This window comes from Chelonia mydas, chromosome 13 (genome assembly GCF_015237465.2).
Source record: "Chelonia mydas isolate rCheMyd1 chromosome 13, rCheMyd1.pri.v2, whole genome shotgun sequence".
Classification (NCBI taxonomy): Eukaryota; Metazoa; Chordata; order Testudines; family Cheloniidae; genus Chelonia; species Chelonia mydas.
This window is the reverse complement of record NC_051253.2, coordinates 20,889,322-20,912,907: the sequence shown is the minus strand read 5'-3', so window position 1 is coordinate 20,912,907 and position 23,586 is coordinate 20,889,322. Positions and strand designations below refer to the sequence as shown.

Here is a 23,586-nt window from a genome sequence, read left to right as displayed (position 1 = left end):
GGTATTAGCACCTACTTCATTTCAACCTATTTAACAGAGGTGTTAGATGAACCATGGATGACAATAGCTCTCCCTTCTTTGTAACAAACCCTTTTGGGAATACCAACTAAAAATGTGTTGATAATAAACACGTGGGAGATTAAAAAAAAAGGAACCAGGTTTCTTTTGGTGGCTGGTGCTGAAGCTTTATCCCAGACCCATTTTCTCATTACCACCTTCACCATGCCTGGAGAGGTGCAATTCCAGTCACCGGAATGCCTGCCTCGAGGGAAGTCAGGCTGCAGGGAAGCATATTTGAAAATTCCTCTAGCAAAAAGGGACTAAATAGCCTGATGTCTTTACACATCCACAAACGAGCATTTAGCAGCATTAACCCTTCAAGGCTGGGTTTTCTGGGTACACCATGGCCAAAATCCCTTCAGCTGACGAGACTTTTCCTTTTGTTTTCTGGGCTACTGTGGGACTAAAATCCAGTGGCAAAAAATTTCAGCCAGTGCCTGGAAAGAAAGATTTTAGAGACCCATTCACAGGGTGATGATTGAACATTTCCTTCAGGGGCCTGGAGATGGCTCTTTCTAAGTGTACGCCAACAAAGTCACCTTGAAGGGGCAAACTGTGTTTCCAACATATTTATATAGCACTCGGTAAAGTGTACCTTTTGAATGTACATCTTATGCAGTAAAGAATCAATTGCGCATTTGAACAGTACATGTGCATAGTTAAATACTCTTGCATGTATATAGACACTAGAGAGTAAATGACTTACCTGTATTTGTTCTCTTTAGTTAACGCTGTACATACAGCCATACTCTTGGGTCACCAGATTCCAGCAGTAGCATCAAGAGTATGCCTTAGTTCTAGATGTTTCTAGATCTTCTCCCTCCCCGTCCCCTGATGATTCAGGGTACACAAGATGACAGTTGCAGGGACTATGTAAACGGAGGCTCCAGCAGCCACTGTCGACTAGACATCTCAGCTCATCAGAGCAAGAATGTAGGGGCTCAGCCATGCAAATGTTGAGATCACACCATTGAGAGGCTGGTTATTGTTGCTGGTATGCCTCTAACAAAGGTTTAGCGAGACCTGTACAGTTGCAAGGTTGTCTTCTGCATAAGGAGAAATGCTACTCTATCAGCATGGTTCTCTTAACTGACACAGACTGAACTAACAGGCGTAGGTGTCCCACTAGAGTCCTTTCATTCCCAAAAGATGCTATGACTAAAGAGAGCTACTCATCTTAATTACTGAATAGTAAGGCCTTCTAAATAAGGGCCTGAGGAAAGGGGAACGCTATTCAAGAAGATGACTTAAGGTAGAAATAAAACGCTACCTTTGGAAGAGATGCTAGAAGAGATTTAAAAATACCAGCATCTCTTTAGAAACTTACACTGGATCAAGTCACTTAGAGCTTGAAACTCACCCATTTAATAAATATCTCCTACCACTGAGAATAAGGCCTTCCACGTTACGAAAACTTACACTAAAATCAAAAATAATAAAGAAGCTGCTTTAAAGCAGTAATGGCCCAAGACATTCTAGACATATACAGATTCAAAAGGTATATGATTAAGTGAGCACTTAATATACCAGATAACTAAATATTAGTTTGCAACATATTTATATTCTCGTTCACAGAAAGACAGGACTACAGTTGGAGAACTAAGGAAGGTGACCTGGACCAATAAGGATAGGTTAATAGAATTAGCACAGTGGGACAAGACTAATTCAACTAATGTAACAAGCAAGCTTCCTGTCTATGAAACTGGTTGCCTGCCTAATAGAGTCCTACTAGACAATGATGGCTTGAAGCATTAGCAGAAAGCCAAATTTTTGTCTGTATTTGTTCTCTGAAGAACAGTTTGTTCTCTATAAACAATGAAAGGGATTCTAGGGCAGGATGGAAACATTAAGTGCTAGTTCTCAGTAATTAACGTGAGGCTTGGAGAGTAATGGGCTGTGGTACATTCCATCTCCTATCGTAAAAGAAATACAATTACTCCAGCCAGTAGGGGGACAGATTACATCCAACTCTATCTCCTGACCTTTGCTGGATCCCGACCCCCACTGGATATTGGAGGGTGTACAATAGCTTATTCCATCCCCATCCCCAGGGAAAGAAACCTACAGCCACACCACTGAATTCATCCTATTCTTGATAACGAAGACGGGCATGTTGCTTCTCACATCTTCTCCTCTCTTGCTCTGACACACATACTTTCGCTCATGATGGTATCCACCACTCCCTGATCTAGGGACCCAAGAGTCAGGGACATATGCAATACTGCCAACCGTTAGAGAACAAACACATTACAAACAGCTGAAGATAAAAATGTATTGTGCCATGATAGTCCATTTCTATACGAAAAATACATCTATACAATCAATGTCCAAAATTAATTATGCTTGTCGAGGCGCCTGTCTGCATGTCAATAGTTGGTTCCATTATCTATATATGAATATGAAATCTGAAAGTTTATCCACTGGAAAGGAAACAACAGCATCCTACATCACAAGAGTGAGAAGATCTTACTGATGCCCTACTCTGGCCAACTGGTGTGTAAGATTCTAGATTAGGCTGCAGATGACACTGTGCAAAGAGCCCGATTCTCTTGCTCTCCCTTTCTGATGTGCTGTACTGAAAGGTCTCATTACGGCAGTGCTTTTACACCACTCCCTGCTACTGAGATTCGTCTCAGGCCTATGGATTTACAATCTTCTCAAATGTAATCGCAGACCCTTCAGAGCAGGCAGTTTAAGGTCAATCTGTTTCTGAAAGACACAACATACACAAGCGTCAGAATACACATCGCATGCTTACAAAATCGTCACGTAACGCTGGGGCCTCTTCTGCTGGAAGATCTTTCTTTGAGCATCAGCTGGTTGCATCATAAAATGAAGCTACAGAACAGGATCCTGCTGTGAGGAGGAAGGAACAGGGCTGGCGTGAAGGCTAGCAATTGCATGGGGGCAGGAAGGAAGCAGTAGCTACACCCAGGCAGCTGTGGCTCTTGGCAGGATGCCACCTCCTATGGCAGAAGTTTGTTGTAGCTAAGCGAGTCCTCCTCTGGATCACCCTGTTCTAGGGATCTAACAAGATGGAGGCTGGCCCTATAGGTGCTGGAACTGGGGGTGCTGCAGCACCCCTGGCTTGAAGTGGTTTCCATTATATACAGGGTTTACAGTTTGGTCTAATGGCTCTCAGCACCTAAGTTCCCTCTAAGCTGCGCAGCCGCCTATTAAGCCCCGCTCAGGGCTGCAGCGAGGAGAGGCGCCTCTGCCCATCGGCCCAAGCATGGACCTGCCCCGGACGTGCCGTGGCCAGGGGAGAGGCGCCCCTCCCTCAGCCCAGCCCACACCCCCTGGAGCTGCCGCAACCAGAGGGAGGCACCTCTCCCCCAGCCAGAGCTGCTGGGGTGAGTCCTCTCTTCGCACCGTGGCCCCTGGGCCGTCTGCACCCCAAACCCCTCCCCAGCCCCACCCCAGAGCCAGCACCCCCCGCACCCCAACCCTTTGCCCCAATCCTGAGCCCCCTCCCGCATCCAGAAGCCTCCAGACCCACCCCAGAGCCTGCACCCCTAGCCGGAGCCCTCACCCCCTGCACCCAGCCTGAGCCCCCTCCCACACTCTGAGCCCCTCGGCCCCACCCCACCACATGAATTGTGTTATGTGCACCAACATGAAGGTGATGTGTCTTCACTGCAGGGGAAAGTCGATCTAAGCTATGCAGTTTGAGTTATGTAACAGCGTAACTCAAGTCGACGTAGCTTAGATCTACTTGCTACAGGGTCCACGCTATGCAGTGTTGATGGGAGATGCTTTCCTGTCAACTCCCCTGACTCGTCTCTATCTGGAGGAGTAGAGGAGTCGACAGGAGAGCGATCGGCAGTCGATTCAGCGGGTCTTCCCAAGACCTGCTAAATTGACCGTCGATCCTCCGGTAAGTGTAGACAAGCCCTCATCAGCCTCTCAATCAGCACAAGAGCAGGGTCCCTTTAAAAACCCAACCCTCATCTAGAAATTGTGTTTAAAAAAAATTTGGAGGTGTGAAGCCACTAAAGATTGGAACTTAATTCTTTAAAGGCCTCTAAACTTAGCACAGTTGTGTGGCAGGCAGGAGCCTGGCTTCAACTTGATCTGCTGGGCCTTAGTCCTTTAGCGAGGTTTAGCACAGAAAACTATCCAGCTGCCGAGGCTCCTCAAGGAGATGGCTGGGGCTCTGCTGGGAGAGGAAGGAGAGTGCATCCTCACCCACTCTGCCAACTCTCCCAACCCCCGGATTACCTTTTCCAAGAATCCATGTTGGGCTCAGAAGCAACCCTGTTTTCCAGGAGGAGTCCTGGATGGGGTGTTAGGGTAGCCAATGCCATCTCAGCAGAGTGCCACTGGAAACCCCGCCCCCTAGTGCTCTTCCCTCAGGGCAGTGTCCGACTTTCACACGGGCGCGTCTCGCCGTGCTCTATATACTTTGTGCTTACAGTGTTTTCCATGCACCGATCTTAAGGCAATGTACAAAGGGTGTGTGTGGAGGCAGGATGGGATGGGCCCAAGGTCACACAGCTGAGAAATAAACAGAAGCCAGGCCTCCAGCCTCCGAGTCAGTCGCCCTATGTAAAATACACCATAGCAAGCAATCCTTTCCTGGCTGGAGGAGGATGGACTAGATTCCCTGCTTGGTTTTATCCCTGCCTAACTTCTGTGATAGGGTTTTATGTCCCAGCAGTGCTGGTGTCTGAACTCTGGGCACTAAATAAAACACAAGCATGACCAGAGGGGTAGCAAGGGTTGCACCCTTTGCCCCACTGCCCCCGACTTTCTTTTATGAATCAGTTTAACCATAACTATGCCCTGGCTTTTTTCACCCCCTCCAGATCAGTGCTGCCACCAAGTAAATCCGTAACAATAAATCTTGGGCATTAAACCCCACAAATGTCAACTGCTAGTCAGTCAATGTTCAGTGTCATTCTGACTTCTCTTCTTGATGCTGGAATGAGCCTATTTACAACAGGTAAGCTATTCAAAGCAGCCAAAACATCAATCAGTTTCTTACCAAGCTGAACTGCAGGTTGCTGGCTACATGAATCAAAGGGTTCTGAATGGCCTTCCTGGCCACTGGGCTCCCAAGATTCGCTATTCTCCGACACCTCCGAACAGGCATCACATGTCCCTTTTTGGCTTCCTGCTTGTTCGCCCGTGCTCGAGTATCGATCTTCGCTTCCCGTGTCAGACACAGCCCGGGTCTCCTCGTCTGCCTTTACAGCAAACCACACCCTAATCTGCTGTGCATTCAGCTGAGTTCTCTCGCACAAGCGCTGAAGGTCATCTTCATACAGCATCTTGTGCTTTTTGTAACAGTCCTCTAGGATCTCTTTGCTGGCTGGGTTGATCGCCGCTAAACCTGGAGGGAAGATACCCCGCCGGTAGTTCTCATACCATTTCAGCTGGCCATTTTTTAAACCGTACCGGCTATCCCCAAACCAGCGAATTATCTCAGCCCGGGGCAGGCCTGTCTGAGCGACTATGGTGTCGTATTCTTGATTTGTTGGTCGCTGTGTCTTTACAAACATTTGTTTAAGCAAATGCCGCTGTTGGGCTGTTTTTTTAAAGTTCAGTTTGGTTTTTGCGGGGGTAGGTGGCCTGCTAGAACAGTTGTCCCCTTGATCATTTGCACCTACCTCTGGCAATTCATTTTTGCCATTTGACTCAGTCACTCTAAGCTTCTTCAGATTGATTTTAATAGGACTAACTTTCCGTTCCAGTGAAGTTTGATTGCCACTTGGGGTATCTAATAAACCATTTTCACCTGAGACCCTCAGTTCATCTGAGGAGTCGTCTTCTTCTCCACAATTATTTTCAGCATTCTCCTCCTCTTGCTGGACCATTTCTTCTGCTTTTTTATTTTCCTCCAATACCCTTTTTTTCCTCCTCTCTGAAAACCAGCTATCAATTTCTCTCCTGGTCATTTTTGTTTCACTCCTCAAACGGTCCACTTCTTCCTCTGGAGGAAAAGCGTTTTGTGCAAAACTGCCTTCCAAAGCCTTGAGCTGCTCTGGTGCTCTCTCTTTGTATTTCGTTGGGGTGAAGTCGGGCGTTTGATGCCAGGACTGTCGCCTTGTTTGGTGATGAGCCACAGGCATCGCAGCTGTCATGGAGGTTAAGTCAATCTCCTTTGGTGACACAGTGAAGGTAATGTCCGGCATGGAGTCAATAATTATTGTATTATCTCCTGCAAACATGGCTCTACTGCCTTTCATATTCCTGAAATGATATCTCCTATCACTAAACCACTTTCGAACCTCCCTAGTAGTAAGGCCTGTAATTTTGGTCAGACGCTCAACTTCAGCATGGCCAGGGAACTGATTCCTGCAGAAGCTGCCTTTCAGTGCAGACAGCTGCTCGTGGGACTTCTTATTTTTGTAGATGCTGGGATCCATGAAAGCTTGTGACGATATGCTCGGGCATGCAGTCAGCAGAGACTGAGCTGTGTTGACCACCTTCACAGTTGATGCGCTGCTCGAACACACATTGTTGTGTTGCGTAACGGGTTGGAGCTTGGGAATAGATGTCACTGCTAAGGTCAGAGACGAGCTGCTTCCTTTTAATCCATTTGTCATTATTGGCTGAGTAACGAGTAACCCTCCTGTTCCTTCTGGTTGCCCGACCATGTGACCAGGTAGAGTTGCCTGAATGAGATGCTGGACGTTGCTGGCATTTGCAACAAGAGGTGTATTTAAAACTGTGATAGTGGGCTGCGGTACAGACTGAATAACCGTGTTGAACATTTTTTTCCGTGCATCTTCTATCTCCTCTGGAGACCAGCTGATGCCTTGTTTCAACCTCTGAGCTGTAAACCAGATCTTAAGTTGCTCTTCTGGGTACTTGGTCACGACAGTCAAATAGCAAAGCTCAGCTTTTGTAGGGTAGGGAAACTTATGGAAAGAGTTTTTCAGGAAGCTGTTGGAGTCCATGGCTGCATTGTACGTGGGAATGCTGCTCAGGGGAATCATCACTTTAGGAAGGGATTTGGACGTGGGTAGATCCTGGTGCAGCTGCGGCTGCTGCTGCAATGACACAAGTTGTGCAACACCTGCCTGCAAAACAGGCACGTTTCCCAATATGGAGCCATTGACTATGTGAGATGATTTTGCTGAGCTGGCCGTTGACTGGCTGGCTGGCAAAGACCCGTTGGTGAATGAATGGTCTCCATCTTTCATCGCCAATTCATTGCCCGGCTGATTTGATACATTCTCCTTCAGCATGTGAATTTTTTTGGCCTCGGGCTTACCTTTCATTATCTTCATAATGGGAGTTTTGGTGATGATGATTTCAGCTTGACCATCTACCCCCTCCTCACAGAAATCTCCTGGAAGGTCTTGGTTGCTGGTGGCATCAGAGATACTTTGTTCCACTGTCGTATGATTATCCTGCTTAGCCACATTCCAGAGGAAGCTAGTTTCACCACCGTGGCACTCTGCATTGTGATGCAAAAGCCCTTTGTGGCTTTGTGCCAGAAAACTGCACTCAACACATACAAAGGAGGGGTCTTTGCTGAAGTCTACGTGCTCAGAATCCATGTGTCCAAAGAAATGATTAACATCTTGAGATCCAAAATCGCAATACTTACACAAGTAAGTATCAGCATCCATCAGACTGCGATGCCCATTAGACAATGTTGCATTATTACTGCTATTGTTAATAACAGCGTCACCAGCTGCCGGAGGTTCAGGAGGCACGTGCTGTTGAGTTCCTTCATGATCATCTTCCACAGCATCTGATTCCATCTCCTGCAGTACAATTGTTTTTATCGGTATCATGCAAGGAGTTGTGGATTTTCTTTTGCTGGCCATCGCTGCAATCAATCCAGGTAATTAATGCTTTAAAAAATAAAGCACTGTTCTTTGCAAGTGTTCTGCACTCTAGATTCCAGCAAATCCATGCTGTCCAAAGGAATATTTTTCAAGTGTTGACAAATGTTTACATTTGCCATTGAACCTGAGGAAGAGACGAGAGAAGAGTTACTAAGCTTTGCATTAGACATAACAGATACGCTTCACATTCTGATTGTAATTGTTCTGGTACTTTAATTGCTTCACAAGATAAATCATTTCAATATTTAATTGAAAAAGTTTGGAAGCTGGCGATAGTGAGTTTGATTGTTTTGCTTTTTGTCCAAATGATTGTGCAGAAGGGAGAATTAGATATGTGAGCCATACACAGTCATAATATTGAGATACTGGGCCACAGATGGGTGACTTTTGGGCTTGGACATTGGGCTGTGTCTGGCTGTTTATTGTTTACTTGCCCACACAGTGTAATTCATGTGCCAGCTTCCATTATGGCCCAAATCACCACTATTTCTTCATACAGGCTCCTCTCCTGACTCTGCCCTGTCAACCTCTAGCAAGAACAGGAGCCCATGAAAGCAGGTAATTGTAAGCAGGGAACTACACCGTGCACTAAGTCCAGAGGGGGCCTTGCACGTGGAAATTTCAGATGCAGTGCTGAGCAGAGGGGTAGGGCTACAGTCAGAGTGTTGCACTTTGGCTGTCCTTGCAGTAGTTCACAAAATCTGTACAGAATTTGTTAGTGTCTTGTGTTGCTTTTTTTCTCTGGCATGGTCTTCACAGGGTCTGTTTAGTCTTCAGCTAGAGTTGCAAGGGAAGATGGCTCACCAAGAGAGCAACTGAAGTGGACACACTTATCTCTTAGATTCCCTCTCCCACGGCACCCATGAATGCCGCACTGTTGTAGCTTTAAAGGTTCAGACACCTCTATTTAAAGGCTTTTAGGTGTTCTTGGGGGAAGTGCAAGGCCTCCACAGCACATGGCCGTTTTCCTGGGTGCAGGCGATCAAGGAGAGGAAAGAGATGTCACCACAGCATTTTTATTTTTTTTTTTAAATCTTACTGTGTGTTGTCTTTTCTTCACAAGTTATAGTAATTCTAGATCAAGATAATATTCTGCTGAAGGCTAGGGCTGGACAGGTCTTTAGGCACAATCTTGTCTCTTACCTGGTGCAGTCTGCAATATGCACACTGGATGCTCCATGCCTGAGCTCACCTGCCAAGGGCAATAAAATGGTCTACGGTAGCTGGCATCATGGATAATTTGCTAAAATGGATCCAGATGAGAAGGGGGGTAGCAAATCTGAAACAGCCCATTTCTGCTCTAACCCCTCTCCAATCTGTTACCTACAGCACTTCTCTCATCAACAACACTTAAGTCACTTATTTGAATTTCAAAAGCTTCTACATGGATTATAATATCCATTCCTTTCAAGGGAAAATATAGATTTTTGCATACAAGAATAAAATAGTATTTTCCAGATTGCACAGTCACTTGGAAGTATATGGCCATCCATAGGCGCATGCCGGTGATGCTCGAACCCCGCTTTGCCCCAGGCCCCGTCCCCACTCCCCCAAGGTTCCACCTCTGCCCCTCCCTGTCCCCGCTCCACCCCGCCGCGCTTCTTCCTGCCCATTTCTGTCCCCTCCCCCGAGGGCACCGTGTCCTCGCTCCTCCCCCCTCTCTCCCAGCCTCCTCCACGCCATGAAACAGCTGATTGTGGTGGGTGGCAGGCGCTGACCTGTGAGGCCCACTGGCAGGCAGGAGGTGCTTGGGGGGTAGGGGGTAGGGAGGAGCTGATAGGGGGACTGCTGGTAGGTGCTCAGCACCCACCATTTATTGCCCAGGGGTGCTCCAGCCCTGGAGCACCCATGGAGTCAGTGCCCGACCCATAGTACCTACTACACAGAGATTTTGTGCCAGACTTTACCAAGATTTACAGTAACACAGAGATATTTATAAAAACACTAATTAAAGTGGATCTTGAAAACTGACTTATCCTATTAGAAGATCCAGGTAAGTAATTACTGTCAGTTATAAGCAATGTGAACTGGCAGTCTACCAGCTTTCTTATCAGATTTTCTGTGCTGATGTCATGCACAGAAACATGGGGATCAGGTGAATAATTTTCTTAGTGCTTATGCAAAACCTGCTTTTACTTTTCTTTTTCTTTTTTAATTGCTTCAGATATGGATGACGAAGGATTCTAATTTAAAGTTCAGATGATGAACTAGAATTTAACTTCCGCAAGTTCATCAAAAATAAGTAATCTCCACACCTTTGGAAAAATAAGCTAACTATATAACAGAGTCTGGATGTTCAGTCCTATCCTGAGCAACACTCATGCACAATTTAAAACACTCTGATAAGAAACTTGTGGGCTGGTTTGAGATTACAAAATAGTACTGAAATACCATTAGTGAGTATTAAACTTGGCCCCAAGTTTTTTGCTCTGCAAAAGCTGGAGGAAAAGCTGGAAGTCCAAAAGACATGATGGATGCTGTGATCTTGATTTTCTGTAGTGTGAATTTTATATTATCAATACCTGTTTCAATACCACCTTTTGGGGATGCCCTTTCCCTGTGGAAAGGAGCAGCAAGTGATTTATTAGCACTAGTGAGCAGAATACTTAAGTAAACAAGAGTTTTACTATTCAGCAAAGACTTGAATCCAATCACCACCTACTCCCAATCCTAATTTCTGATGCCTCATTATTTGACACGTGAGGGGTTGGGATGACCTTTCTAAATCAAGTCAATTAGGAATGTCAACAAAAACAGCCACAAAACTATAAAAAGATAACGTGTTGAGTCACAAAAACAACTGTGAAAATGAGCCTTCTTACTGCCCAGATCTGCTCTTTGTCTATCTACTCACTTTGCTGCATGAATTTTTCATTATTTCTTATTCCTCTTTGGCTCTGCGGGGCCAATTCAGCTGTGGGAGACAGATCTGGAGTCTCTGCAAGTTTGTGCGTCTTCAGCAGAATTATTAACAGAGTTCTAGTTACAGAATCTCTATTATTGGAGATTATGCAAGAGCCAGAAAGATCCCAGGTCATGTTTGCAGAGTTGGCAGATAGATAAAAATCACCTTTTTAATTATCAGCTGAGTAAATTTGATACAGAGCGATTGAAACAAACAAAGAATTTCATTGTGCCATTTTACAGCCACCTTTCAGAGCAGGTAATCATCACTGTTTTGCTAAAACTGAATTGCTTGACCCACCTGCAGAGGAATCAATAGCGCTGCTTGATGCTGGGTACTTAATTTATAAAGTGTCTGTACGTACGTCAGCATTTTACCCAAGCAATCGTTGCTAGGATCACAGCTGAGGACACAACTAGATTTTGGGTGTCATAACAGTCATGTTTTGGTTCAGACCAATATTAATATAAGACTACAGAGTGTAAATTTAGCTTGAAATTAAGGACGATGTTATTTTACTAGACAAATATAATCAAGTGTACTGTAAGTCGATTTCCTTTCCATAGAGCAATTTACATAAAATTCAATAAAGACAAGTGCCAAGCACTACACTTAGGATGGAAAAATCAAATGCACAACTACAAAATGGGGAATAACTGCCGAGGTGGTAGTGCTGCTGAAAAGGATCTGGGGGTTCTCGTGTATCATAATTTGAATATGAGTCAACATGGGATACAGCTGCAAAAAAGCCTAATATCATTCTGGGCTGTATTAACGGGAGTGTTGTATGGAAGACATGGGATGTAATTGGAGCGCTGTGTCCCATTCTGGGTGCCACACCACACTTTAAGAAAGACGTGGATAAACTGGAGAGAGTCCAGGAGAAGGCAATACAAGGTTTAGAAAACTTTCTTTTTTTGAGGAAAAGTTTTTAAAAACTGGACATGTTTAGTCTTGAGAAAAGAAGACTGAGGGGAGGGGGGACCTGATAAGTCTTAACATATGTTTATGGGCTGTTAGAAAGAGGATGGTGATCAATCTTTCTCCAATGTCCACTGAGGATGAGCAAGAAGTAATGAGCTTAATCTGTAGCAAAGATGATCTAGGTTCGATATTAAGAAAAACTTGCTAACTCTGATTGTTAAGCTCTGGAACAGGCTTCCAAGGACGGTTGTGGACTCCCCATCACTGGAGGTTTTTAAGAACGGGTTAGACAAACACCTGTTAGGGATAGTCTCCGTTTACTTGGTCCTGACTCAGCACAAGGGGCTGGACTAGTTGACCTCTGAAGGTCCCTTCCAGCCCTACATTTCTAGAATAACCACACTAGACTTAATTCAGATTCTCAGATGCAACTGTATTGACTACATCAAAATATTAAGAGCATGGTTGTGGTTGCTGTGCCTTTTTTAGAATCTGCTAATAATCTTGTGTGCATTTCCAGTGTCATAGGTAAATGGGGTATCCTACAGATTCTATCATTAGACTAGGCAAGCTTTATTTTTCAAATGTGTTGGTTAATGTAATAATGAATCAAGCACGGTTAAAAAATCAGTACAAACACAGAACTTACCTTTCTACCACTTTGGATGTTTCAGGCTGAGTCATGCATTCAAATGGGATCTTTGTTTCCCAGATACTACCCTGCAGCAGACTGGCCTGTTGATGGAAAGTAGCAATGAAACGTTAGCTGAATGAAGGACCAGCACCAGAGTTACGAAGGTAATGGAACAATGACTTCGACTTCCGTAAAGGTTGACAATTGATGACTAATCTACTCCTACGTAATACATACGTAAGTAAGGGAGCACAAGCCACTGCTTAACCTCCCAAGTACTTAAACACTTTTCCTTTGAACAGTTTTAATTAGTTTTCCTTTAAACACAATTCTCCAGGGTGAAACTGGCCCAGAACAGTCAAATTCACACCACATCAATTATTCTTGTACCAGAGCGAATGATACAGTAGGGTAATCACTGCTTGTCTGCATAGTGTGTGTGTACCAATTCAATTACAGTAGAACCTCAGAGTTACGAACACCTCGGGAATGGGGGTTGTTCATAACTCTGAACAAAACACGGTGGTGGTTCTTTCAAAAGTTTACAGCTGAACACTGACTTTATCCAGCTTTGGAACTTTACTATGCAGAAGAAAAATGCTGCTTTCCCTTTATTTTTTTAGTAGTTTACTTTTAACACAGAACTGTGCTGTATTTGTGTTTTGCGAGGGGGTTATCTCTGCTGCTGCCTGATTCGTACTTCCAGTTCCAAATGAGGAGTGTGGTTGACCGGTCAGTTTGTGACAATGGTGAATCGTAACTCTGAGGTTCCACTGGATCTCAATTTCACGAAAGCTCATGCTCAAATAAACTGGTTAGTCTCTAAGGTGCCACAAGTACTCCTTTTCTAATTTCAAAACTGACAGTTAAAAATTGGTACGACCCCTGCAGTATAAAGGTGCTTCTATTGGGAAAGTTTGCTACCTCTGTATAAGCACTTTTATATTGGTATAACTCCATCCACACTAGGGAACTGCCAGACTTTTCACTGTACTGGTTTCTAAATGCATATAGTGAAATTTCTATCAACATTGTGCGTAGATTGCGAATAGAGGAAAATCTACTCGGCAAGTTGTTCTTGGCTTTGCTTAATTTTTGGCCAGGTGGTTTCAGCCCCACGTTTTGGCGGCAGTGGGTTACACCAGCAATGTATCATCAGCTCACGCACAGGCAGACTTCACAAGATGAGCTGTTCAGTAGCCTCGTATCGTGGCAACGAACTGATGCTCAGGTTTGGTGCAGCAGGGCAGTGTGGTAGGAAGACGGCATTTTAAAATTCTCAACCCCTAGAATCTAAACAATAGCAATTATGTAAATATCTGTATTAACTTTAACGATCACTCGAGAAAACAATACTGCTGCTCTAAGCCTCACTGCTTTCTTCCATTCTCTCTGTCACACACAAACAACCCACTACATTGTCGTCTTATTATTTTGCTCGCTTTTTGCATGTTCGTGTCCTTGTTTACAAGGAAAATGACGTCTAAAGACCAATTATAAACTGTGTTTTACAACTTCGGAGAGCTTACTTTTATACAGATTAACAAAAGAAGGTTTAAAAGGTTTCAAAATATGCACTGGTGGGTCTGAACTTTCCGCTTTTCTCGGCTCAGCTGGATTTAACTGGTTTGGTTTTAAATGTTTCAGTGAATTAATGAGTTAGGCTGTTAATGCAAAACATTCATCCCACACAATGCCAAGTTCCTCAATTAGAAGATTAATTTGTGACCTTCTGCAAACCTTGCCCAGAAACGAAAAGTTAATGCACACCATAACTAAATGTGGGAGCTATTATCTTACTGCTGGAATCCAGAAGGTGGTAAGACAACCACCGCATTCCCACCACAGACCTCCCAACAGTCCCCGGTTTCACAGGACTGTCCTGCTTCAATCCCAAAACCTCTTGTCCCAGCTGAAGGGAACATTTCCCACAATCAAGGCCACCGGTGGGGTGCAGTTTCCCTAGGGCCGCCACTTGAAAGAGCCCTCCAAACTGAGTGGCATTGTGACTTGGTGCAAGGGTTGCACTGTCACTCAGGCTTGGCCCGGCTGCCCCTCTGTCTTCATCTACAGAGAGGCAGATGGGACAAACCGGTGTGGGGTCGCGTCCTGCTTTAGCCACTTGAAATGTTGAGAGCTGTGGAGTTAAGTGACAATATGTACTTAAAAAAAAAAATAAAAAAGATATACATACAGGTATCTTCTTTTTAGAGTACTGTGATTTGGACACAGAAACTTGCTCTGAAATTTGACATAACTCAGTCTGAGCACAAATGTTCTATTAAAAAAAATAATAATAATTAATGGTTTTCCTGACGCTTTATGGGCCTGTTAGCTACTTTCTCAAGGCCAGGCTTACTCTTTCTGTCTTAAGAACAGAAGTACTTGTGGCACCTTAGAGACCAACAAATTTATTAGAGCATAAGCTTTCGAAAGCTTATGCTCTAATAAATTTGTGAGTTTCTAAGGTGCCACAAGTCCTCCTGTTCTTTTTGTGGATACAGACAAACACGGCTGCTACTCTGAAATCTTTCTGTCTTGTTCAAAACCAAACACACGACTGGTTCTTTAATAATAATAAATAATAATAATAATAATATTAGTTTATTTTTAAACTAAATATGTGCAGGTCCCTGATTCCCATAGTATTATGAATATGTTTTTAAAGGAGGAAGGCTATTTTTAAAGCAGGAAGAAGTTTACATTTAGAAGCGTTTACTGTGTTCCTTCAACAAGCTATAGTATTTTATTCATAGATCCATATTTTACTTTGAAACAATCCCCAGGTGCGTCTCCCCGATATGTACCATCAGTAATCATCACTATAAAATCACATGAATAAAGGACTGCTGGGATCAGCCAGCAAACATTCCAACCCTGGTGTGTATCCAGACCTAATAGATAGGTTACCCAGTTGTTACTAAAATGAAATGTTTTATGGAAATACTACAACTTTAAGAAGCAAGTTTATCCAGGCATACCCACATCAGTTAAACACTGGCCTTTGATCTCACAACATGCTCCAGAGGTGTGCAGATAACCTGGCATAATGGCTGTGTGTTACGGCTAACTATTTCAGTCCATCAAATAGAGACTGACCTCCTTTACTTAGGCACTCCGTGGGGCGAGAGAGGGAGCGCAAGTGCACATGTGCCACAGAGCTGGCATCCCACATGCAGAGCAGCTGAGCAGGTTCCAGGATCTGTTCTCTACAGTTAGTCATTAACATTTGTTTTGCATTTGCAACCAGCCCATGACACATCATGAAGGAGGTCACTACTCAGATTAATTATCCTCCTCGCTGCCAGTGCACTCACCATTCAGCTGAGCGGGAGCAGGGCTGGTGAAGACTATTGAATTTCCAGACAGATAAGTGATGGAAGGATAAAGTTAAGGCCTGGTCTAAACACAACAAGCTGCTCCAGTTTAACTCATCAGTTTTTAAACTCTGTGTAAAGCAGGCCTACAACAGATATGGAGAAACGTCAGAGTTAACACCCAGTGAGATGAGTGGAGGCATTTCACACCTCAGGGGTGAGTCCTGAGACTTCCTGTTGTCTGTAGCCACAGGTGTGTGTGGTGGTGGTGGGGATCTCCTTTAGCTGAACCCGCATGGTTCTGTAGGTGCAGATGAAGAGGCAGGATTTGGTGAGCCTGGGAAGTGAATATGTACCACTCTTGAATATTTTAGCACCTAGCTTCCTGCACAGCAAGGATGTTCAAACCCTGAGATGAGTGGAAATCACCTGCTCCTGCACACTGGGCTGTGAAGCCTGAGTAGCAGGTGACAGAATTCTTCCTTCCCTCCGAAGGCCCAGAGATAGAGCCAAGAATCTGGGCTTTCGGCAGTGCACGGGGGAAGGCGACTCTGAATGGGATCACACTTGGAAGGTTATCTTCACAACCACAAGCAGCAGACATCTTGCTATTTTAGAGCTGAAGGTTCTGCAGAAACTGGTAGGCAAGACCTCATGCACTGTCCAACTTAGCACAGGTCATGGACATTCTGTGTCAAGCCTTGTTTGGAATTCTGGATTATCTTTATCTAGGGCCTGTACCTGTATGCCACCTACTATTAAGAGGGAAGTAAAGGAGTGTGGGGGGAGAACTAGGTCAAGGCTGACATTGCTCTGCAACCCAGAGTCTATGCCCTGAGAACAGAGTCCTGTAACATAAAGAGGTCAGAGAACATTTAATTCAAGATCTGTTTAACCCTCTGAGGGACAGCTAATTACATGAATGTCTGATCAGCAACATTTCCTCTGACAAAGCATGCCTACTTTATTGTGCTAACATCACATCTACCCAAGACAAACCAGCAGGGCAATAACAGCTTGTTTGTATCTTCTTATCTTGCATTATAAACACACCCTAGGTTCTCCGCAGTTTCAAGCAACATCACACAAGTCAACATTTGTGCTAAGGAATAAACAAACAATTTTTCTTTATGCCCAGTGTTCAGGGTGCTTTGTAATTTAAGCCTGGCTTTGAAAATGCATGTCCACTTTACAGGCAGTGGAAAATGGTTGACTGAATCATCATATTCATTCTCTATTAGTTGGCAGAATAGAGTAGAATAGAGCTATTCTCATTTGGACAGGTTGAACAAAGCCATTCATTTACATTTTGGTCCACCTAAGCGCAACTGTATTTGGTCACGTAAAACAAGTGTTTAAGAGGAATCCTCTGTTACTGTGCAATCATTTTTGTTTACCCATTTCAAGCCGCTTTTATTATTACACCATCATCAGCTTATGAACAGCAGTGTGTGACTGTGATCAGGTCCCTCCAAAAATGTCAACAACTTGTTAGTGTCTTTGTTAGTTGTGAAGAAACTTATACTCTGCATTAACACTGCGGATTATCTTCTGTTTTTCAGAGGAGCATGCAACCAAGAGAGACTACGGGCTAGAAAGAGGTAGCTGTAACAGAATGCAATTATAGTATAAAAATAGGTCACTGGGATAATATAACCTTTAGACTACTGGCAACATGCCACTGTTTGAGCCTGTCTGCCTGCCATATTTCCATAGAATGTCAGTATTAACAAAACAAAACAAGCATCCTCCTCAAGTTTGCATGCTTCTGTTTGAACATTAATTCATTCACTCCTTTTATTTTTTTTCCCTCATTTGTATGAGCTAAGTACAGAATAAGTTAAATGCTACATACACTTCACATACCATTGGACCTCTTCAGAGAAGGTCTATTGCACATGGGCTTCATTATAGGTTAGCTCATAATTGTTCTTATCTTTGTAAGGCATGAGAAAGTCTGACAAGGCAGCAACACAGTCTATTAAAAGTGGCACCAGCACTCCAACAAGTGTCTGTTGGCAAACTCATCAGTGCCCCAGAAGTTGATGAACACACCTAGACCTGTTTGTCAAAACAAGGTTGACTCCTAAGGTGATGGAAATGGGGACTGTTCTCAATAATCCCTGTACTGGAATTGTTAAGTATCCAGAATTCAAGAATACAAAATTTGACTGTAATACCATTGGTTCCCCAACCTTTTCATTCTACAAACCACTCCACATGAGAAATATTGTCCCATGGACTCGCCTCCATGCTCAACTCCAATCCCCACACTGTTCGATTCCCAGAACAGTTCATTCTGGGGAGCACCAGGAAGGCTCCTAGAGATGACTAGTCGGCTAAGGACTACAGTCTGAGAACCACTGCCACCAGTGTGAGACACCAGATGATGTTTCTCATACAGGCTCAAGAAATACATCAGTTCATCTACTTCCAGGCCGTCACCTGTGGCAGCATTATCACTATGAATACCATTAAGTGGGCCGGTGCTATACAAAATAGTATTTGAATGCCGCAAGATGCTAAAGCTTATAAATCCACCGAAGCTCTGATTTCTGTCACTTGAACTTACAGCACATGGCTTACTTTTGTTTGTATACCATAGAGTTGTATTTTAATCTAGGATAATACAGTATAACACTGTGCTCACAGCTTGCTTAATGTACAGCCATTTCTAGCCCAGGTTGCTTAGAGCTCATAATCAGGTATCAGAGCTTAATGGCTCACAAATAATTTGGTATGTAATACAATTTCAGCTTAGCAGAGTCAGCTCTCTCTATAATGTCCTAGCAGTTTAATATTACTGCACAGTCCTATCTGTGAAAAAAGACACATTAAACCCAATGGTCCCTAACTCATTTTCACTCACGGAGCGTTGTACACCATACTCAACAGTAGAACCACCACTCACCAAGCCAAGAGGGGGGCATCTAAACACTGATTCCTTGGCGGCTGGCAAAGAGCCCAGAAAGGATTTTTTCAGCTCTCAAAGAAGCATCTTGAGATCAGATTGATCTTAGTCATTTTTTTGGATTTCTGGTACCATCACTTGGATCTTTTAAGAGGCAGAGAAATGCTGGGCAGCAGCTGCTGCAGAAGGCCGGTTGGCCAATCACAGATGTAAGCACTATATGGCCACTGAGCACATGAAGGGCATCAATTTTGCTTTTTGACTGTGCTATGCCTCTGTACAATAAGGACTCAACATGGTCAAAGCCTCCAGGCACTACTGTAATATTAATGTCGAACAATACTGGGATCAGCTTTTACACCAGCAATGACTGCATTCAAGAAACATGACAATGAAACCACGTTAGGACTGGCAGAGCCCTCCCACTGAGGCCCCAACTCTGCTTCAGACATATGTTGATCACAAGCTGCCAAGTGGCTGCATAAGGCATGGAGGAGAGGTAATTCCAAGAAAGTCATTGTGCGGAACAAAGAATTATAAGGTCCAAATTTTTAAAGGGGAAGTACCAGGTTGTTACATTTAGTACTTATGCATGCTACACAGAAACTGATGAGTTTACTTTCTGCAGTGCAGACTGTTCCCTAATACAGCTCTGTATCCCCTTCCCAAAAGTGTTTCTGGATTACTTTATTTATTTTGCACTTTTGCAATATGCCAGCACTAGCTTAGTATCCACTAGTATGTACTAATTTACTGTTACTGCAGCTGAAAAGCCAACTGCAAACATTGAAGCTATGAATTTTTCTCCCCCAGAGCCTTGCTTAAAGAACACTCTTCTGTAGCTTCAATATGGTTGATCTCTTTTGCAACTTTTTTTTTTTTTAAATATGCTAGTTTATGGCAATGTGTTTTCTGCTCACTGAACTGGGTCATTCTTTCAGTTGAACAAACTGTTCCATGTTGAGGAAGGAGTTGGCTGTATTTTAACAAAGGATTTTTCCCTTCTGACAGTGTGTTGCAAAAGACCCAAAGTCAGTTCAGAGCCAAGTTACAAAAGGTCAGACGAGGATAGTCAAGCAATGGGTGTCGTTCCTGTGTGTCATAAACCGGTAAAGGAAATGGGGGGGAGAAAAATGCATGAAATTTTGACCTGAAATAATATGTCTAACTAGTTATCAACGCAGAATGGGCTTTTAACCAGAAATACACCTGTGCGCCTAAAAGTGCACTGTTTCTATTTTAGAAGACCAGGTTTGTTAGAGTTTGAGGCAAATTAATGCCCATGTCTTCATAGTCACCCATCACCGTGTGTGTGAATAAGACCCAGACAGACGGACTTTTAAGTTCTACTGGTAAAAAGAAAAGGCAGCCCTATGCTTTTTCCTGAAGCTATTTTAAAGTGCTACTGCTTTCAGTCAGCCAAATGAGCCTTCACAAGGCAAAACTTTCTCACTAGTTGCTATTCAAACAGCACAAAGCCTGAGGCAATGGCTTTTGTCACGGGAAGCCTGTGGAAGTTGTTGTGCTGAAACTACCGCAACACCCACAACTTGTGGGGAGGTTTGTGGAGCGGCACCATTGTCCTGCAATGTATGCAGAGGCTCACCTGCCTGGCTGCTCTACCTGCCCAACTACCTCCAAATACACAGGTCAAACACAGAGGTTAACTGGAGCCTTGCATGGGCCATGAGGGTAAATTTCACCAATGATACAATGGCTTTTTTTTCAGTTGTGAATTATGAGCGGCCAAGTGGTGGAAAAGCAGCGCTCTGTGGGACGCTGGCAATGTGGGAGCTCAAAGGAAGGAACAAAGCTAATTTCCTACCTGCTTTATAATAATACAGATCTCTAGTGCCTAAACCTCAAGCACCTCTTGTACATTTTCTTCTGATTTCTAAGCCGTTGTTAAGGAAAGCTGGAAACTGATTTGCCCTCTCCTCCACTGGGCTCCTACATGGCAAGTGTCACAAATGAGATCACGGCTGGAGCAAATCGGGTGCAGTTTTCTGTCCATGTTCGTTATTATTTATTATTTGTAGGAACCCTATTCATTGACCCATTGTGCTAGGTGCTGTGTAAATAGAATAAGACCACCATCCCTGGATTTCCATTTGTTATCAATGGGATCTGCATTGGCTGCATGCCAGCAGGTAAGGTCTTAATGCTTAAGCAATTACAGGCCTGACAACAGCCCTGAGTGGTAAGGATTAGAGAGGAATCACTCACCACTGAAATGCTGCCACCTTTGGGGTAGAAAGTGGCAGGTGTTTAATAACATTCAATAATGCTACACAACAGCGGAGGACAGGAAGTGAAGAATACTGCATCCTGCTGAAACTGTGGAGGGAAATTAGGGACATAGTGCAATTCTATACCTGTAATTTGGTCCCAATACCATGAATTAACATGCCTACTCTTAAAGCAGTGCCAGGGGAGTTTTGTTGAGTGTCTTAAATGGTCAAGATCTTGGACTTGAGACTCAGATGAATGAAAACTTCAGTAGCGTAGGGCCAGGTTTTCAAGTGCTCAATTGGAACTAGATTTTCAAATAAGCTCCACTTCCATTTAAGCACCTAACTAAGGGCTGGATTTCTAAAAGTGCTTGGCATCCAGCTGTTCCCATTGCAAGGTCACAATATCTAAAGACCTCAGCACGCAAAAGGCTAAGCAATTTTCAAATCTGGCCATTTATTCAGGTGTCTAAATAGGAGCTCAGCACTTTGGGGAAATCTGGCCCCAATTGGGACTGCTGAATTTTTTGGAAACTCTTGCCTACATTGTCTAACATTAGGTTGTTGCATTGGTTCATCACGGACTCTCTGAAGAGTGCCACTCTCTGAATCACCCACACCACTTCCTTGCAACACCCATGTGGACCTTTGAGATCTCCCGTTCATGACTGAGTTGGCCAGATCCTACTTTCTGTGCTTGTCGTCCCAACAGATCTCACAAGAACATATGACGGCCTCGCAGAAGACCAATCACTAATTATTCTGACTTTATATCCTGATCAGTTGACAGTGGATTTTTTAATTGGGACAGCATTCAAGAGAAACGAGACTGTGAATGTTTTCTACCTCTTTAACAGTGAGCCTATATTTCTTTGAAAGTTGATATTAAGGACCAGATGGATCTAGATTTTCATTTGAAATTCCAACAGGTGAAACCTTGGATCCAGGAGCACTGGAGCCAAGAGGACTCAATTTCTGCTTCACTTTTCTTTTGAAAACTGTCTCATTTAAAATATATTTGTTGATCCACTGTAATTTGGACAGTGCACTGTGGATAGAACAGAGCTTGAGAATTATTGACACTGTGAACCTTGCTTGACAGAGTTCCACTCTTTCTCTGGCAGTTTAGAATGGCACTTTGAATGTATTATCCTTACACAGGAGATTCAATTATTTTTTATTAAGATCGATCTCTCTCTCTCCTAGAGATCAGCTGTGAGATAAAAGCAATCCAGTTATTTGCTGCTTGAAATGAAAAAATTTTCCTTAATATCAAGACATTTCAGTTAGTTGAAAGTAGTAGGCATCCTTCAGTCTCGAGAGACCATGGGGATGTGCCCCTGAGAGGTAAAGAATTTACTCAGTTGGTTTTATGGCAGCTGCAAACGTGGCTGAAGAGATCCACTCGAGAGAGTCAATCTCTGCCGTATCTGTCACATTTAAAGGCCATGTTTCGACCCTTTGGGCTCTGTTTTCTGTGAGCTCTTTTCTCCTCTGCTAAGCTAGACGGCTTCCTCTTGTAACTCCAGACACCTTTGTTAAGCTCGTTTCCAAAGGCTGCGGTCCTGAGTGAGATCTTCCCAGTTGTCCACATCCATTTCTTTGAGGTCTCGCTTGCACAAATCCTTGAAATGCAATTTTGGGCGTCCTTTGGGTCTTTTTCCAGATGCCAGTTCACCATAGAGAATGTCCTTTGGGATGCGCCCATCATCCATTTGGCACACATGCCCAAGCCAACGAAGGCATCTCTGTTTGAGGAGTGTTTGCATGCTGGGCATACTGACCCGCTTGAACACCTCAGTGTTGGTGACTCTGCCCCGCCAGGAGATTTGACGAAGGCAACACCTAGGAAAGCTGTTGAGCCTCTTTTCCTGATGAGACAATAAGGTCCATGTCTCGCTCCCATACAGAAGTGTGCTGATAACACATGTACAATACACACAGATCTTTGTGTGTTCTGTCAGTTTTGTTGTTCTGCCATACCCTCTTGTTCAGTCTAGATCTTGTTGTGGCGGCTTTTCTGATGCGGATGAGGAGTCAGGTCAGGCTGTGCCTGCTACCATAACGAGAGTAGATGGTACTAACCTGTGGCTCATCAAACCCACTGCCTTGTGGGTAGACCGGGACGGTGTAAGGCTAAGGGAGCAACCCCTGACAGAAAAGCCCCGCTGCCTTGTAGTTTAAAGGAACTAAGCAAATGGCACAGTCTTTCTCGTCACCCCAGGTGATTTGATAGGCCTCTTCCATGTGTAACTGCTGGGATTTCACCTCATCTAAAAACGACTTAGCAGGAAATCAGAGAGACTAAGCAAAACAACTTCTGAAAGCCAAGGAAAGCAGGACTCCTGCCCTAGTATTCTCTAACGCCTAGCTACTGTGGGTTGATATGGCCAGGAACTGTGTGTTTGTGGGGCGAGGGGAGGGTTAGCCTTTGTGGCGTCACAATCCTTCAATATTAAATATTTAGCCAGTTTCAAGTAATTTCCAAACAAAACTCTACCAAGGGTGCTTTCAGCTACTATGTACAGTCCTCGCCAGGGGGTTCTCTATGGCCTGTCTGAAGAAAACCGTACAGTGGAGGGGGTCTTCCTTACGGACTGTTATGAACACCAGTAAGTAAAGGCGAACTAGCTAAAGTAGATGTTTTACTGGCTGGTTTGCAACCTTCACAATGTGGGAGTACGGGAGACCACTCCCTATGGCTTGTTCAATATTTGAGCTCTCTGCTGAGCTGAGCTGTAAGGACAGGAGCTCATGAAGCCATTTCAATAGCTGTTTGATGGAAATATCTTTTGGTAG

General features: G+C 44.0%; 1 protein-coding gene across 2 annotated transcripts in view; it reads right to left on the bottom strand.

The window, feature by feature from the left end:
- Positions 1–99: 99 nt before the first annotated feature.
- Positions 100–23,586, bottom strand: part of ZHX3 (zinc fingers and homeoboxes 3) — a 64,810-nt gene continuing 41,323 nt past the window's right edge. For both annotated transcript variants that reach the window (XM_037877227.2, XM_043527415.1), the window contains exons 3-5: positions 12,344–12,429; positions 5,048–7,989; positions 100–2,769 (exon numbers count right to left, since the gene is read on the bottom strand). In XM_037877227.2, coding sequence (XP_037733155.1) covers positions 2,759–2,769; positions 5,048–7,844 — 2,808 coding nt within the window. In that variant the 5' untranslated portion in view covers positions 7,845–7,989; positions 12,344–12,429 and the 3' untranslated portion in view covers positions 100–2,758. The remainder of the gene's footprint in view (positions 2,770–5,047; positions 7,990–12,343; positions 12,430–23,586) is intronic.